Here is a 17967-nt window from a genome sequence, read left to right on the forward strand (position 1 = left end):
GCATTTGTGTTTTATATTTATTTAGTGCTTATTATGTGTAGTAAGAAATGAAATAAAATAACACTTTTCTCCTACTCTTCAAAAATATTTTTATTATGACTATTTGATATATTCTTCACAATATGAGTGATATACATGTAAATGATGAATCTGCATTAACACTGTACAATAAAATGAATACCTGTAAATCTACCACCAAATTTCAGAAACAATACCATTGCATCTCTTATGAGTTTCTTTCTAATGCCATCTCCTTGCTTCTCCATCTCAGAGGTAACCACAAGTGTGGATTTTATGTTTATCATTACCTTACTTAAAAAAAAAATTTTTTTTTTTGAAATTCACGTGTCTGTTAACAATATGTTGTTTAGTGCTACTTGTATAACAAATCTACAAAAATGGTATCATATAGCACATTTTTCATTTTTATTTATTTTCTATTTATTATGTTGTTATGTTGAGTTATAATTTATTCCTTTTTCTTATTGCTTGATATTCCGTTATGCAAAAGTGCCACAGTTTGCCTCTCTGTTCTCCAGCTGATGAATATTTGGGTTGTTTCTAGTTTCTCTGCTATTATAAAGAACACTTCTATAAACATTCTTGTACAAGTCTTATTATGCACATGTGCAAAAACTTGGGTCTGTACCCAGGAGTGGAATTGCTGGCTTGTAGAGAGTATGCAAATGTTCAACTTTAGAAGACAGTGCCAAACTGTTTTCCAAAGTTGCTTTAGAAATTTACGTTTTCTACCAGCAGTGATCAAAGGCACTCTTTGATTCACATCTTTCCAATACTGTTGTTTCTAATACTATAGCAACCAGTATGTTTTGATATCCTATTATAAACTGCAATGAGCTTTTCCCCTTTTGGGGACAAGGACTGTATTCCTTGTAGATTATACATACTGTACATTTCCAGACCGAGGCTTGTGTTTTGTGTTGTTTGATGACCAAAGAGTTTAATTTTAATGCAGTTCCACTTATAATCTTGTTTTGTTCGATTAAGTCTTCTTTTCCTGAAGGTCAAAAGTTATCCTGGTATATTTTCTTCTAAGAATTTTAAAGAGTTTTGTCCTTCCATATTTAAGACTTTAATTTATTGTGAACTTATTTTTTGGTTTGATATGAAAAAGAAATTTAGTTTCATTTTTTCCATATGAATAACTAATTACCCTGAAGTCATTCACGGAACAGTTCAATGTTTTTTTTTAATGAAATGCAATGCCACTTATTGTCAAGTGTTGTTTCCATCTGTGCTTGTGTATTTTCAGCGTTCTCAATTCTTTCCTGTTTGCACAGTTATACATGAATTAACATGATAGTTCCACCATACAAAACTCTACCTTTCAATGTGCTGCTATCTGGTGGAACAGCCCCAACTACATTATCCTTCTCTTCTAGGAATTTCATCCTTGATATAAATTTTAGAATAAGCTGTCATGATTCACAGAAAAATAAGGTGATATTTTATTATAATTGAATCTACATATCATTTTGGGGAGAAATGACATATTTTTAATATTGAGTCTTTACTATCTTCATTAACATGTTGACTATACCAATTTATTGACTATAATCATTGAGAACTACTTTGATATCATTCAATGAAATTTTATAATTTTCTCCATATGGGATTTGTGCCTATTTTGTTATGATGATTCTTAAATTATATATTTGTTCTTATTCTTGTTCTTGTGCTATATTTACTTGTTCTTTTCTTACTATGCTAAGATCAGTGCAGTTAAAATAGTCATTCGTTTCTTGGGCTTGATTTTATAGCAAATGTTTATAATGTCTTTTTTTTTTAATCAGGAATACTTGTTATAGTTTTTTTTTAATAGATGGCTAAGGAAGTTCCTTCCTCTTGGTTTACTTAAGTATTTTTTTAAAATCATGAATGACTGTTAAATTTTACCACGTTTTACTATCTATTGACAAGACTATATGATATTTCGATTTTCTTTCTTTTTTTTTTTTTTTTTAAAGTCAGGGTCTGGCATTGTCGCACAGGCTGGAGTGCAATGGCGCAATCTCGGCTCACTGCAACCTAGGCCTCCCAGGTTCAAGCAATTCTCCTGCCTCAGCCTCCCAAGTAGCTGGGATTACAGGCAACTGCCACCATGCCCAGCTAATTTTTTTTGTATTTTTAGTAGAGACAGGGTTTCACTATGTTGGCCAGGCTGGTCTCAAAATCCTGACCTTGTGATCCACCCATCTCGGCCTCCCAAAGTGCTGGGATTACAGGTGTGAGCCACTGTGCCTGGACGATTTTCAGATTTTCTAATATTAAACCACTTCTGCATTCCTGAAATAATCCAAGTTACTCGTGATTATACATCTTTGGGTTCTATTTGCGAATATTTTGTGTGAGCTCTGTATTGTTTAGAAAAATAAATAAGATTTGTTACCTGATATGATCACTAAATGTCACATGCTAAAATTGATTTTTAAAACACATAATCACAAATAACGTGATCTGGTTTACAACGGTATGTACATACTTAAGGACATATTTATAAAGTATTCTGTTCTTTTGGTCATGGCAGATAAAATAATTCCTATGAACCCTTTCACTGAGAAAAACTAGGTTAAATGCAAAATTACATTTTAAAAAATGTGATTGAAGGTATTAAAGAATACCAAGGCAATAAGAGGTATGATGCTTAAATCTGGGCATTGGAGGGATTACTTTTAACAGAATCAAATGGACAGGGGATATAAATACTAAAGTTTATGTCCTTGCAAAATTGATACTCTTTTTAAAAAAATGTTTTGAGACAGTCTCACTCTGTCATCCAGGCTACAGTGTGGTGGCGTGAATAGCTGAATAGCAATCCTGAATAGCTGGGACCACAGTCGTACGCCACCATGCCCAGTTAATTTTTAAACATTTTTGTAGAGATAGGGTCTTATCATGTTGCCCAGCCTAGTTTCAAACTCCTGGGCTCAAGCGATCCTCCTGCTTCGGCCTCCCAAAGTGCTGGGATTACAGACATGGGCCTCTACACCTGGCCGGTTGATATTCTTTAGGCTTTAACATCCTTGAATGCTATTGGGCTACAATTGTCCCTGTCTGTGTTGGTTGTGTTCTTCTTGCTTTCTCCCAGGTCCATTTTCTGCCCTTCTTTGTGTCCAGAGAGGATGGGATGAGTCAGGCCCAACAGACTATCACTTCAGCTAGTGCAACTGGGAAACTGATCTTAGAGGAATTTAAATTTAAGGGACCGTAGGTAAATATCTACAGATTTTGTAAGGAGTTGGACTTGGAGACAGTAGAAATTAAGATAATGTGAATATGTTTTAAGTTGTCCTCTTTACATATGCATGTGTTAAACGCATAGGAAATATAGGTGCAGATATGAGTGTGACTTTGCACCTGCAATTGATCAACAGGAACATCCTAGAGAAGACAATTGTCCTGGGGAGATGATGCGAGTGAAATAGGAGGCCAGCATGGAAAAATGGAATGTTCAGTCCTTGCTAGCCAAGACAAGAGCAGAAATAAATGATGCAAAACTAGAAATATAAAAGCAAGTTAACTGTTTTATATAAACATTAGGGAAAATGCATTATCAGCTAGGTGTGAAGGTACCTGTCCAGTCTGCCTTCGTTTTCTCCTAGGTGGTGCTGGTGTCCCTCCACTTCCCAGAAGAATGATGCCAGACTCATTCTTGGTGCTGAAGGACAGGTTGATTTCTGTTCCTACATCAATTGGCACAGGGGAGAGCTCCACAAAACCAGGCTTAGGAAAGCTAACTGTGTAAACATTCTGTGAGTAAAGGAAAAGAAGAGTAGATACCATTAGAAATAAAAATTTAAATAAATTCTCCATCTCACTCACCCTCCTCGATGCACTTAATGTGATTATGAAATAGATCATAGTTTTAGAAAGCAGGAAAACCCACAGTTAATGGAAAGCTTAAGAGCAGTTGAAGAAATATTATTTCTAGTTATATGATAACTTCAAATCTTCTAAGCAGTTTGTGTTAAAATCAGAATTATAGCATCTACTTTTATTCCAGAACTTTTGATTTTAAATATAGAAGATTATCACTGTTAGATAACTTTTGTTTTTGTTTGTTTAAACCAAAGATTTCAGCCAAACTGACACACAAGCGGTTACATGTCTATCAATCTCCCTAAGTTTCCCTTGAAAACACTATAATTAATATCTCTTGAATAAACTCTATCACTTAATTGTTTATGTTTTACAGATGGGTAAGACCATTATCTATGTCTGCATTTTTCCCCAGTGATAAGACCAAACCTTAAAAATAAATAAACCAAACACCACATAGTCTAGTTTTTTCTTAAAATTAAAGTAGTACCATTGTCCTTGCTGAGTATAAAATTAAAACAGTTACATTTCAAGTAGAAATGTAAATAAGGTGCAAAAGGGAGAAAATCAGCTCCCCATCTCAGTCTCCTCAAAGCTGTGCAGAAGCATAGAGCTTTCTATAATTCATTCATTCACTCTTTCATAACCTTGCCCTCTTCCTCTCTCCTCCTCCCTACACTTCAAATGAATCTTGATAGACACGTTCATTCCTAATGTCTTTTTTTTCTTACATATGTGGAGGATATCACTCTCTCAGTAAATGTAGATCATCACTTTTAATGGCAAGAGGACTTTCCACTGTATGAATTTGCTAGTATTTATTTAAGCAAGCCCATGTAGTTAGGAATTTAAAGTGCTTAAAATATTCATTTTTAAAGTCCTAGATTTTGTAGGAGTAAAAGCAAAGAATCCTTTAATGTAGGCTATTTTCCTCCCACAGTGTTTCAAGACCAGTTAAATGACACAAGAGCTGGTAAAATGTATAATCTGTTTTCTATTCCAATTTTCAAATCATGGAGTTTTAGATAGTTCAGATAAAACTACTGTGCAGACTTTTCAATATTTATCCACATCAAATTTCTGCCTCATATTTTAGTTGCAAAATAATTCCTGGTTGCTGAAAAATGCCTTTACGGAATCGTAATTTCCACGTGCAGTGGCTATTCATTTTCCGGACAGTTTCCATCCTCATGTATATATCTTTTGAATGTGAATGAGAGTTAGGCTTTGAAGATTAAAATTCTCAGTAAAACTTCCTTTAAGAAGCCAATATGGGTCCTTACAGTTTTAGTTCTTAATATATTTTCCCTTTTCTTATTCCCAGACTTCTCAGAGTGGGTGTCTATGGCCAATTCCAAATTGGGGCGTGTAGCTGTGAACAATGAAGATCTTGAAAGTTCTGTTCCAGTCTTTAAACCTCAACATTCAAGTGGTGGACTTACTTTTTTCTTTACCCACATTTTCCCTTCATTTCCCTTATTCTATTGGAGTGGTTTAAGATAATTTTAATTAGAAGAGGCAGCCAAAATGAATAATTGTATTACAGTAGGATAATTAAAAATGTATGAGAATGACATATTTAACAATTTCATTTTAAAAACAAGCTCATCATTATTGAGTTTCTATAAAATTCTTGCTAATATTTGCTGTTGACCATTGACTCTTGCTTATCGATATTTTAAGAGAGTAGAGCTACGGCCGGGGTCTTTCTCACATATGGGTCAGTGTCAACTGAACAAACAGTGCCAAATAGTTAAATGAAAATGGGGAATGCTAGGATGCTTTAGCATCAAAGAAGAGTTACTGAGGATATCAGCTAACAAAGGACTTTGCAGGCATGTCAAACACAAGTCTTTGCAGAGTTGGTTGCCACAGGTCCCAGTCTACGTTATTTCAAAGACAAGGGGGCTAGACTTCAAGGTTGTAGACAACAGACTATGCACTAATGGTTATGGTGTAAATTACTGCTTGCTACTTGTGTAAACTCGAATGGTTCCAGAAAAAAATGTAAGGTTGCTAATAAAGCTATATGCAACACATAAAAGTAAAATAAATTTAAAATGAATGACAAAAATGAGGAAAAGGGAAAAGTAGTGTTGGAAAAAAAGAGAAAAACAGAAAAGAGATTAGTATTACTGATATGTGCCATGAAGAGCTACACATTTGGAAAATTGGATCAAAATTCTGGGACTTCATAATCCCATTTTTTATCATGGTAATTTATAGAATGCTTTAATCTTGCTTTATCGTTTAAGAGTAGGATCAGTAGAAATGTAAAATATATTAACAAAAGACTGATTCTTGTAGGAGCAGCCACACTAAGTAAGTGAAATCTGATATAAATGTGTTTAGAGAACCGTCAAAAACAGACCAACCTCCAGGGAACATCCTTTGGTAACACCAACATAATCGGGACTACTGAGTATATTGTACGGCGTTCTTGAAATTTCAATATCTTTGAGGCAGCCGGAATATTTCTTCAGATTTACTTCTGGCCTATTGAATAGTCAAATGGAAAGCAAAAGCAATATCATTAGGGTGATGGCAGCGTAGTCTCTGACTACTGGAAGGAAGCCTTATGGAGCAGACACATGCAGGCACATGTCTATCAAACTGTGCACACGTGTACCCAGCAAACTCTGGTTCCCATTATCTACTGGTTGGTCTAACTGGATGTGAATGTTATCCTGCAGAAGGAGTCTTTTTGTAGTCCTTCTTCTCCCCTTTAACAATAATCTCACCCGCAGCATTTAAACATGAGGTACAGGAATTAACTGACTTCTTATTAATGCTTTATATGTGTAATGAAATAAGTTTTTTTTTTTCACCAAAGAGAAGATAATTGTGTAGGCAGCATAAACAAACTATATAACAAAAAGTTTTTAAAAACCTTGCTCAAAAGTTAGGAAAAAATCTGAAAATGTTTATCTTGAAAAAGAATTTTTTTTTATTTGAGGCTTTTTCTTGAGAGATAGCTGAAAAATAAGATAATATTACATATCTCTTTAAGGCTTTTAAGTAAAACAAAGTCTAAGAAACATTCTTTTGGATTACATAGTTTAAAAACAGATGTTTAAAAATTAGGTTTACTGGCTGGGTGTAGTGGCTCATGCCTGTAATCCCTGGATTTTGGGAGGCCAAAGAGGGAGGAGTGCTTGAGGTTACAAGTTCAAGACCAGCCTGAGGTAACATAGTGAGACCCTGTCTTTGCCCTCCCCTCCAAAAAAAGTAGCTGGACATGTTGATGTGTGCTTGGAGTCCCAGCTACTTTCAGATGCTGAGGAGGGAGGATCTTGAGCCCAGGAGGCTGAGGCTGCAGTGACTTAACGATCATGCCACTGCACTCCAGCCTGGGCTACAGAGTGAGATCCCTATCTCGAAATAAAAATATGTGTTTTTTTTTTTTTTTTTTAACAGATGAGTTTAGTTTACAGATTGACCCCAAAGTCTGTATTCTATATGAGAACAATAACAAAATAAAGCAACCAAATGCAAAAACCCATACATTTTATTTTTTCAATAAATTTGAAAAACGATTTTTATACTCAATCTACACTTGAGTGTTTACTTTTGCATACGACTTCACAAAATGGGGCAAGTGTGTCAGCAGATTAGAAAATGAAGTCCTTGTCCTTGAGTCCAGATGTTGCAAGTGATCTGAGTTCTCCAAGACTCAGTGTTCTTATATGTGAAATAGGCACGATAATAATAATCATAGTATCTACATGATCAAGTTGCAAAAGTTTAATAAATTAAGGAACAGCATTGCACACAGTAAGTGCTCAACAAAGGCTATCAGAATGTCAGTGATGATGATACTTCTTTAATTATAACAGTGCTGTTCCACAGAACTTTCTGTGATGATGGATATTGTCTGTTCTGCACTGTTCAAATCAGTAGTTACTAGCCACACGTGGCTATTGGGACTTGAAATGTAGCTTGTCTCAATGAGAAACTGAATATTTATTGTTATTTAATTTGATTTAATTTACAATTAAATAGCTACTGTGACTTGTGGCTACTATTTTGAATAGTGAAACTATAGAGAAGTGAAAAAGATAATTCTTTATGTGGTGTTAATCAGCGTCGGTAAAAACTGTCCAGTCGGCATCAATACATTGTAGTTGATAGGGTGATGATTAATTCTCTCCTCATTGTCCCATGATGCCAAGTTCCTTTTTTTATCTTAATGAAAAACACATGGCATGAGGAAAAACAAGTGGAAAAACAAATCAGACCTTGGCAGTGTATATCAGGTGATTTATTTCATGTCTGTTTCCACCCCCAACTCCTTTCTGGAACTACTTTATTTTCATTGATAATTTTTCCTTGTTCTCAAGGTTTTCTTTTCATTCAGTCAGTTGGTTGTTATAAAGAACATGTCCAACTGTAGGGCGAGAATTTCGCTTATATTTTTCTTGCATAATGCAAAGAGAATGGTGAATTTCATTAACAGTGTTCACTTGCTTCCATATTTTCCTTATGGAAAGACTGAATTATCACCATTTTTTTCAGAGGTCTTGTTAATAAAGTAAATCACCCCTATAAGTTATATAGTTCATTGTTTCATGGAAACACAAAGAACCATTCCAAAATACGATTTAGCAACCTCAATATTAGGACAATTACAGGGGATAAATAGTCACATAAGGTGACCGGACTCAATGGTAACCACGGGTCTCTGTTTCTTGAGGGTCACCACTCAAAGGCAAAATTACAAACCTACACAGTGCCATCCCAGAGTTTTATTAACATATATTTCCATGGAAACCAGCCTTCACTTTTTAGCTATCTCAGCAAACATAGCACAGGTGGTCTTACAACTGAATCATGATAAAACGCATGGTTTATTTTCCCCTACTTTCATTTCTGTATATTCTATTCCTTTTATTAAAAATCTAGACTTGGTTTTAAAATTTTCTTGGATCAGTTTGGCTTTATTATCTTCTTTGCAGAAATCTGGCACAGCTGGGCTCTGAAATGCCAAAACACCAGGCTTTAGCTCTAGCCCGAGGATACCAGCCCTGCACATCTTCGAGGTTTGGTCAGCCATTTATGGAGGCCCATTGCTCACAGCTTTTATGCTAAGGCTAGTAAGAATTAAAATGCTCCTGAGAAGCTAGAACTATCTCACACTTCTTTACTATTAACGCAAATACTTATTTTAAATATAGTATTTCCAGAGATTCTTTCATCTGGCACCATAGCTAGTTTTAAATAAACATGTCAATACATAAACAGCTTGGACAAGAGGTGCAGAGGCTGTGTAAATGTTTGCATATCTGCAGGCCTGCAAAAAGCAAGAAGACAGTGGTAAGCATGTGAGAGCACAGTTTGATTCTTCAGCAGACAGCATGGCACTAGGGAGGCCGGGGCCCGGGGTTCAACCCAAGAGTCCACTTTCCTGTGTTCCCCAGAACTAGACTGTGTACCAGAAATTGACCAGCTGCCTTTTGAGTGTGTGCTACTGGTTACCAGGGGCACTCTGCCCAGATGTTTGAACACGTGAGCAGAGCAAATCTCATCACTGCTGGTGAGACAACTCAAATTGCAGCCCAACTGATGGTGGGTAAGCAGCAGAATGTTGGCCAGCAAGGGGCAGCAGGAGAACTCTCACAGAGCGCATGGCTTGCTCATGAAACATACTATGAACAAAGCTGTACTGGTGTTGCTCTGCTTCTGCACGGCTGCTTTATCTAAGAAGCCACATTTACCCAACCCATGCACTCGAAGAAGGCATGCATAAATTTAAATTTTACCTTGCTTTCATACTAGGGAACGGGAAAGAGGGAAAAAAAAAAAAAACAAAAATAAAAACAATTTACTTATAATTACATTTTCATTTAGTAAAACAATAAACTTAAATCATAAATCTTTAAAAAGATCATTTCACAGGGATCTACAAAGGAAAGAAATGCAAAAGCTCCAACAGAACTAAAAATAGACATATGCCCTTGACGGCAGTGAAATTAGAATCAAAATATGACCATAGCGCACACCATCAACTTGGAAAATTTTTACTTTGAAATATGAATTTAAAGTACTTGTTCTTATCAATCTAATAAATGGGAAATGTACAATGTCAGTATTCTGTAGTGTTCATGAATGGCTTATAAATATTGCCTCTCAAAGAGCTTGAGCTTAACAATGCATGTAAAAATAATTTGTTTACCACATCTTTTGCACTTTGTCATATTGAGAACCTGTCTGCAGGCAAAATAGCAGGTAACTATGAATGTTTGGTTCCTTTATCTATCACAAACATCTCTCTAACAGCTGTTTTGAAATAATGTACCACACTATGGAAATACTATACTGTAATTATGCAATGCTGTACCATGAAAGTAAAAACATTTTAGTGATAAAGATTCATTTAACAGATTCAGATTTATAAGATTTTATAGAATTTGACAGGCACGTCTTTATAGATAATTCCTAAAAATTATTTTATGATCACTAAAATCATTACTAGAATAAACGAAGCTAGATTTGAATAACCTTTGTTTGGCTGTATTTAATTCACTCAATAATATAGAGTTAATGATCTTGTAAAGCAAATCTTAGACCTGAACAACCACTGGATTCCTAGTATTTAGTATGGAGCCTGTCACATAGTAGATACTCAACAAACTTTTGGTGAATGACTGTCCAGTAAATGAATTTCTAGGTAATAACTGTGGTACTATTCAAATTTGATTTGTAATGTTTTTCTGACTTGACACTTTAAATTTATTTTTCTAACACAAATACATTACAATGAATGCAGAGCCAATTTATTTGCACCATGAAGCTCATCAGATAATTAGACAGTTGCTTCGTCTATGAGTTTAGATTTGGGGAGAAGAAATTTCAGCCTGCACACTAGCTGTCATAGAGAGTGAACCTTCACTGCTCATTTGGGAAATATGAAAATAACTGACCATCACACTTTTCAGTTATTCCAGGATTTTTCCAATCATAATCTGTCTTTTTGGAGTAGAAAACCTAGACAGAACTTTTATACCCTTTAAAAACTACCAAACTAATTAAACAAAACAAAAAAATTAAAAACATGGTAGTCTGTAATAAACTCTTATGGTTTAACCAAGTCAATTAATCCCATTCTAATTAGAGTTTAATTAACATTTATGGAGCACCAAGTACCATCCTTATACACTATCTTATGTTTTATAATGAGCAGTAAATTAACTACATAGCACGTGAGTATTTTCTGACATTTTTTAGTTACTTTATTTTTTGAACTAACTAAATTCGGAAGCAAATGTGTCTCCCCATACTGCTAGCTAAAAAGCATATGTGAAATTAAAAAAAAAAATGTTGGCATGGGCATGAGAACAACTAATATAGTTCTTGTATTAGGCATATGGGAAAGCTCCAATACGCCATTATGATGCTAATGCTTAGCAATAAAATAGGTTATACTCATAGCATCCTGGAACACTGACTAATTTTCAGAACACTAAGCAATGTCAGAGTGCCATTATCTCCAGTGAATGTACAAGAAGAACAGCAATTACAAGATCCACATTCAACTCTGGCTTCTACCTTTAATTACTTTCATAATTCTTTTCAGCAGGTGCATATAAAGGAAACAGTGACTCCAATCCATCTCTTCAACAAAGATGTCAAATTAGTCATTTGGTTTCTAAATCCTGGTGTTGTTCTAACATGCAACATGATGTTTTTGATTAGGCCTTTCTGCAACCAAGGGTTATATGACATTCCTATTGTAATTAAGCTTCAGAACTCTAGTGAGCAAAGTGGTCATCTAATTAAAACTTAATCCTTAGCTTTACCTATAAACTAAATTACCTCAAGTTTCTCAACGTTGGCAGGCCACCAAAATATATTTTGTCATCTGCTTTCAAGTCAAGACCAAAGTTGTTTCCAGAAGATGAAGTTGCTATGTTCTCCTCCTGATTAGTATCTATATCTACAATTGATATATTGGCTATAAAGGAGATAGAAAATTTAACATTTTATTTGAGCAATATCAACCACATCTATATCATCATTAATACTTCAAGACAAATTTGGTTTAATTCAAGAATTAACATTGACTTTCTCAAGCACTTGCACTATATTTAGCAATTTAATAATTACAGAAACAACATCAATAAAATACATTATTAAACTATCCCCCAAAGAGCATGAAAATAATAGCTTGAACACCAATGAAGGCAAACCAATGAAGATAAAAGAGATAAAAATAAATGGACATCAAAGATCCATTTGATGTAGTTTTCCATAATCTAGATAAGCAGTTAGTAAATAAAGCAAGATTAAAAAATGCTAAATAACAAAGATATCTAATTAGGAATCAGATAATTAATTAGAAGCATGTCTAATTTATGGCTCTTTAAGTTTCACTATCCACAGAAACTACTGGGATTTAGACTCATCTGCAAAGTGTTACTGTGGTAAAATATGGTTGTACATGCAAGTGGAAGGGGATGTTGTACACAGAAGTTGTGGGATCCAGATCCACTATAAATTACATTTTAGACTGGGATGCTAAGTGTTGTGACAGAGGTATAGTCGTCATGCCTTCTTGCTTTTCTTTTGGGTCTCTCAAGGTACTTTTAATGTGATGAAGATAAGAATTCAGAAATAGATAGAAAAAAGGAAAGACGAGGAACTTCTCTGTTCAAACTACATTGTTTAGAAAGCAGACAGTAACTCCTTATCTCATTGATCCCCCTCACTACCGCTCCCTTCTTACGGGTCAAGCTAGGTTTCTTCTGAATTACATGCTTTTCTACCACAGTTCCTTAGATCCAGCCTTTAACTACTTCATATGCATCCTTGATGCATATTGACATCAGTTCCTTAAGATGACAGATTTGACCTCTAAACCTTTGTCTGATGTAGGATCCGAATTAGCAAGGGTTTGAAAATGGGCATTTGAACCAATGGGTTATAAGGAAATTTCTAAATGTTTATTTTTTAGGATGCTGGTTTCTTGGATGTTCCTGGCTCAAATAAATATGACAAATACTGGGTTATACAAAGTTAAACATTTATCTTCTTAATTTTATGAGTGCCCAGATCTTTCGGCATGCTAATATGCAATGCAATGCTCCTAGAGAAGGACATAGAGTGAAAAGTATTTCCCACATTTTTTTGACCATGAAATATTATTTTCACTCAACCCATCATCTTTCAGAATCACTGTTCTTTGGAAAACACAGAGAAACATCGAATTCCAAAATTCCCTTGAATTTTATAGCTCTATCATTTCAAAAAGATCTATCTTCAGTAAAATCAAACACAATTGCCTTATTAAAAGAGGACCAAAATCAAATACACAAACCAATGAACACTTCAAACCAGACTTAAAAGCGAACAAGAAAAATACCTAAAATAATTGTCCTACTAAATATAGTTAGCATGTTAAGATTTTAAAATTGAATCACCTTCACACAACTATTTTATTATTTTTGTATACATAATTAGTTTCATACACATATATCTCCTTGACTGGACTGGGGGCTAAAAGAAAATAGATTTATAAAACTGTTTTCAAGACTTTTTCATACACATTCCTTTTTATCTAGATCTGCAAAGACATTTTCATATGGGGCTGTTGACTGGAAGATGAAAATAGTCTCTTTCTGCAGACCTGGTGGGTATTTTAATGGTGTCTGAAAATGAGATTCTGCCTCTCTATCACAGGCAAGCTGGTGACTGGAGGTAGTTTTCCTCCTTATCCATGAATGAATATATGTATTTTTAGAGACCATTCTAAGAAAAAATGATTAAAGAGCAGCAACACAATTGAATTGAAATTCACTGGCCCAAAAGGTAACTTTGGCAGAGAGACAGGATGGCATATTTTTACTGACTTAAAGGAAGTACTTTATCCTTCATGAGTGATAGCGATGAAGTGGGTTCTACCAGGAAATGCTAGTAAATGCTAATGCTTGCTTTTATTTCATGCCCTATTTCTTTTCTTTACAGAATAGAAAAGTAGGCTATTAACACAAAATTTCACAGTTGATGGATTCAGATGTGATTTATAAGTAGGTAGGGAAATCAGGATTTTATTAAGTAATATACAGAGTAAGGACTTAACAAATATTTTATAATCAATGCAGAGTTGTTATAAGCTAAGTGTTTTTACTTTGGCTATTACTCTTTTTTTCTCTTTCTTGATCCACTGAAAATCTAATTGAGTGTTCTCAACTTTGCTTCCTTATTGATGCATTTGGGGGATAGGGCACACTTGTGTCAGGGACTGTGGTTCTGTAACTGACTCAAAGAAGATGGGGAACACTCCTGAAGGACTGTACGTGAATTTCAAGGGACACTGCTCTTACCAACTAGTTGAGAATAATTCTGTAAAACAAGTAATCTGGTCACTGAAAAGGAGCAATGATCCACATTGCTGGAGCCTTATTTCAATTCCCCTCCCATTACTCTGTGAACTCTGGTCTTGCTAAAGTCCTCAGGGACCTCCCTATATCCAAACCCAGTGGAGTCCTTTTAATCTTTATCTGAATCCATGTTTATGCAACATTTAATGCTGTTAGCATTTCTTTCCTTATAGGAAATTTCTTCTGGCTTCCACAATGTCAAGCTCTCTGGCTTTTTTTTACCTTTCATTCTCAATCTCCTACCACGGGATCTATTTTTGAACACTTCTAAAATGTTGATGTTTTATAATATCCCTTCCTTTGCCCACATCTCAGGTTTTAGCCATCTGGGCAAACTCAAGTTTATATCTACTGACAATGTATTGATGACTTAAAATGTATGTATGCTTGGACCTGATTTTTGCCTAAAAATTCACATTCAACAGGTGAGACACCATCATCTATATTTTCCTTGAGTACTTAAAGCTAAACATTCCAAATCAAAATAATTATCATCCGACTCCCAAATCTGTATTACTTAACTTACTTTTTTATTGTTGGTATTATGACCCCCCACCCAATTTACTAAACTAGAGAATCATCCTGACTTCTTCCTCACCGCATCTAATCAATCAACAGCTTCACTAATTTCTTCTCCAAAATACCTTTAATATCTGTTCTACTTTTAAAACAGTTTTACTGAGGAATAATTAACATGCTATAATTTAAACCATGTTTATAGCATGCAATTTAACAACTACATGCTTTAGGAGATATGTATACACCTGTGGAACCACCACCACACTCAATGAACATATCCATCACCCCGGAAGTTTCTTTATGCTCATTTGTAATCCCTCCTTTTTGCCTTTTCCTACATATGCCATTCACAAGTAGCATCCCTCTGCTTTCTGTGACTATAGATTAGTTTACATTTTCCATGTAATTTTATACAAATGTACTCTTTTTGTCTGCCTAAATTTGCCTTTTTTTTGGTCTGTCTATTTAGATATTCATACATTTTGTACCTATATTAATACTTTCTTGTTTTTTATTGCTGACTGGTATTCCATAGTATGAGTATACCACAATTTATCTATATCTATTTACCTGCTGATGGATATTTGAGTTGTTTACAGTTTTTAAGTAACACAGATAAAAGTAATGTGAGCATTCTGATACAAGTCTTTGTGTAAAAATATGCTTTCATGTGTCTTGGGTGAATAATTAGGAGTGAAATGACTGGTTTGTATGGAAGATGTGTATTTAGTCTTTTAAGAAATGGCCAACCTCTTCCAATGTTATCCTACTTTATATCCTCAGCAGCAGTGTATGAGTTCCAGTGTCTCCACCTTCTGCCAGCACTGAGTATGGCCAGTCTTTTTAATTTCAGTCATTCTAATAACTGTGTAGTGGTATCATATGGTGGATTTATTCTGCATTTCTTTGATGTCAACTGACACCTCGACTAATATACTTAAGTCGAAATTACCCTGTCACATCTCTACTTAAAATCGAGTTCATCAAGATGAACTGCAAACTCCTCCACATAGTTTAAACAGCTTCCTGTGATCTGGCCCTTGCCAACGTGCCCAGCATTATCTTCTATCACTCTTTTGAAATGTAAACTCCAGTAATTCAAACTGATTGCAACATCTGCTCAAATAATCCATGTTTTTATACATCTTTATCTTTTCATATGATGCTTTTTGGCCTGGATCGCCCTGCAACTGCTTCCATCTCTCCTACCCCCACAACCAAAAAAACGCCTTAGGGCTCAGGTAGTGCCTTATTTCTCTCCCTCCATAGTATCTCCCTTGGTATTTACTGTATCCTAACGATACGGTAATTTGCTACTTGTGCAGCAGGTAAGTCACTCAAGGGTGATCCAGCATAGTATCTGATGTATAGTTGGTATTTAATAAATGTGTCCTATAAGAGCTACTCTTATCAAAGCAGGTAGTAAGTAAATTCAGATTTTACTGCTTTAAGTGTGATCTTTGGATATGCTACTGCAGGTCAAGGACCATATGCTTGTAATCTATTGAGATTACATTTTTCAACTTTATATAAGAAGTCTGCATTTTTCTTTTGTGAATTATTTGTTTGTAATATTTGCTTTTCCCATTGAGGCTTCAATGCTTTTCTTTTTATAAGGAAAAATTAATACATATTAACTGACCTGCTATAGTAATAAAATACTTTAAAAGTATCAGAGAAAATATATTGGATATATGAGAATGCATGTGGAAAAACAGAACAGCTATAGTTTTATTATAATAAAAAATTTCATCTGTTTGATTTGAGAAATTTGTGGGGAGACACCAGAAATAATAGAGAATGGGTAATAACCATGGGCAGGAGAAGGTAGATGTTCCCAGTCTAATTTGAGAATCAAAATTCTGAACAACTGAACTTCATAGGACTTAATTTCTTTTTAATGGTGACACCAGAGAGATACATTAGAGAAGTAAGGAGGATGACTCATGTCATTAACACCCAAAATAAAAGTGAGAATGACTGCTTGGTGCATTTGACAGGAATATTCAGAAAGGCAAAAAGCAATGTGAGTCTAGAGTCAATTTGAAAACCAAGGAGAAGACTTAAAAATGAGAAGATATCAGCCAACTGTGTCAAAAGCATTGAACTAGAAACCAGAAATGGAACAGAAGATACTGAGTAGGCTGGGATAAAGGAAAGTTCTTTCTGATTTCTGGACCACAGAGTAGTAAAAGTAACAGTAACAGTAGCTCTAGTAAAATCTGGAAAAATTAGACCTATTGGGGGAAGAACTTTCTGAATTGATGGAATGTTGGAGTTACAGTAAACCTAAAACATATTTTTAACTACTTTCAAATTTATATAATTCTGTAACTTGACCTTTGACTAACATTGATTCAGAGCACAGATCTTTTGGTTATTTGTTTTATTGGATAGAATAAAAGTTGAGATAACAGACTGATCATGGAAATTAGCATTTCCAAGGTGACCATTTATAAAAATTGTTCTCCTAAGTTGTTGAATCATTTTATCCCTGTTTGTTACACTATACATTAACCAAGCATCTTATTATCTTTAGAGTTTATAGCATTAGCCAATTCAGAATTCAGCCTAGTGTTTTCAATGTCTTTATTTTTCTTATTTTAAAATTTTAGATTCAGGGGGTGCATATGCAGGTTTGTTACACGGATATATTGCACAAGAGTGAAATTTGGGCTTCTAGTGGATCCATCACCCCCACAGTGAACATTGTACCCAAGAGACTTTTTTTTTTTTTTTTTTTTTTGAGATGGAGTCTCGCTCTGTTGCCCAGGCTGGAGCTCCTATCTTGGCTCACTGCAAGCTCTGCCTCCTGGGTTCACACCCATTCTCCTGCCTCAGCCTCCCAAGTAGCTGGGACTACAGGCGCCTGCCACCACTCCCGGCTAATTTTTTTGTATTTTTAGTAGAGATGGAGTTTCACCATGTTAGCCAGGATGGTCTCGATCTCCAGACCTTGTGATCCACCCGCCTTGGCCTCCCAAAGTGTTGGGATTACAGGCGTGAGCCACCGCGCTCAGCCCAATAGGTGATTTTTAAACTTTGACCCCTTTTCCTCCTTCCACCCTTTTGGAGTCCACAGTGTCTATTGTTTCCACCTTCACGTCAATGTGTATCCATTGTTTAGCTTCTCACCTTGTAAGTGAGAACACGTGGTATTTGATTTTCTGTTTCTGAGTTATTTCACTTAGGATAATGACCTCCAGCTCCATTCATGTTGCTGCAAAAGACA

At 35.1% G+C, this 17967-nt stretch overlaps 1 protein-coding gene across 7 annotated transcripts in view; it reads right to left on the reverse strand.

Annotated features, from left to right (window-relative positions):
* LAMA2 (laminin subunit alpha 2) overlaps nt 1-17967 on the reverse strand; it is a 618419-nt gene that overhangs the window by 29895 nt on the left and 570557 nt on the right. For 5 of the 7 annotated variants that reach the window (XM_021936881.2, XM_021936883.2, XM_021936884.2 and 2 more), the window contains 4 exons: nt 11653-11791; nt 9600-9611; nt 6216-6336; nt 3595-3771 (listed from right to left, as the gene is read on the reverse strand). In XM_021936881.2, coding sequence (XP_021792573.2) covers nt 3595-3771; nt 6216-6336; nt 9600-9611; nt 11653-11791 — 449 coding nt within the window. The remainder of the gene's footprint in view (nt 1-3594; nt 3772-6215; nt 6337-9599; nt 9612-11652; nt 11792-17967) is intronic. The other 2 variants (XM_021936880.2, XM_021936886.2) reach the window with 1 other exon arrangement.

Source organism: Papio anubis, chromosome 6 (assembly GCF_008728515.1).
Source record: "Papio anubis isolate 15944 chromosome 6, Panubis1.0, whole genome shotgun sequence".
NCBI lineage: Eukaryota > Metazoa > Chordata > Mammalia > Primates > Cercopithecidae > Papio > Papio anubis.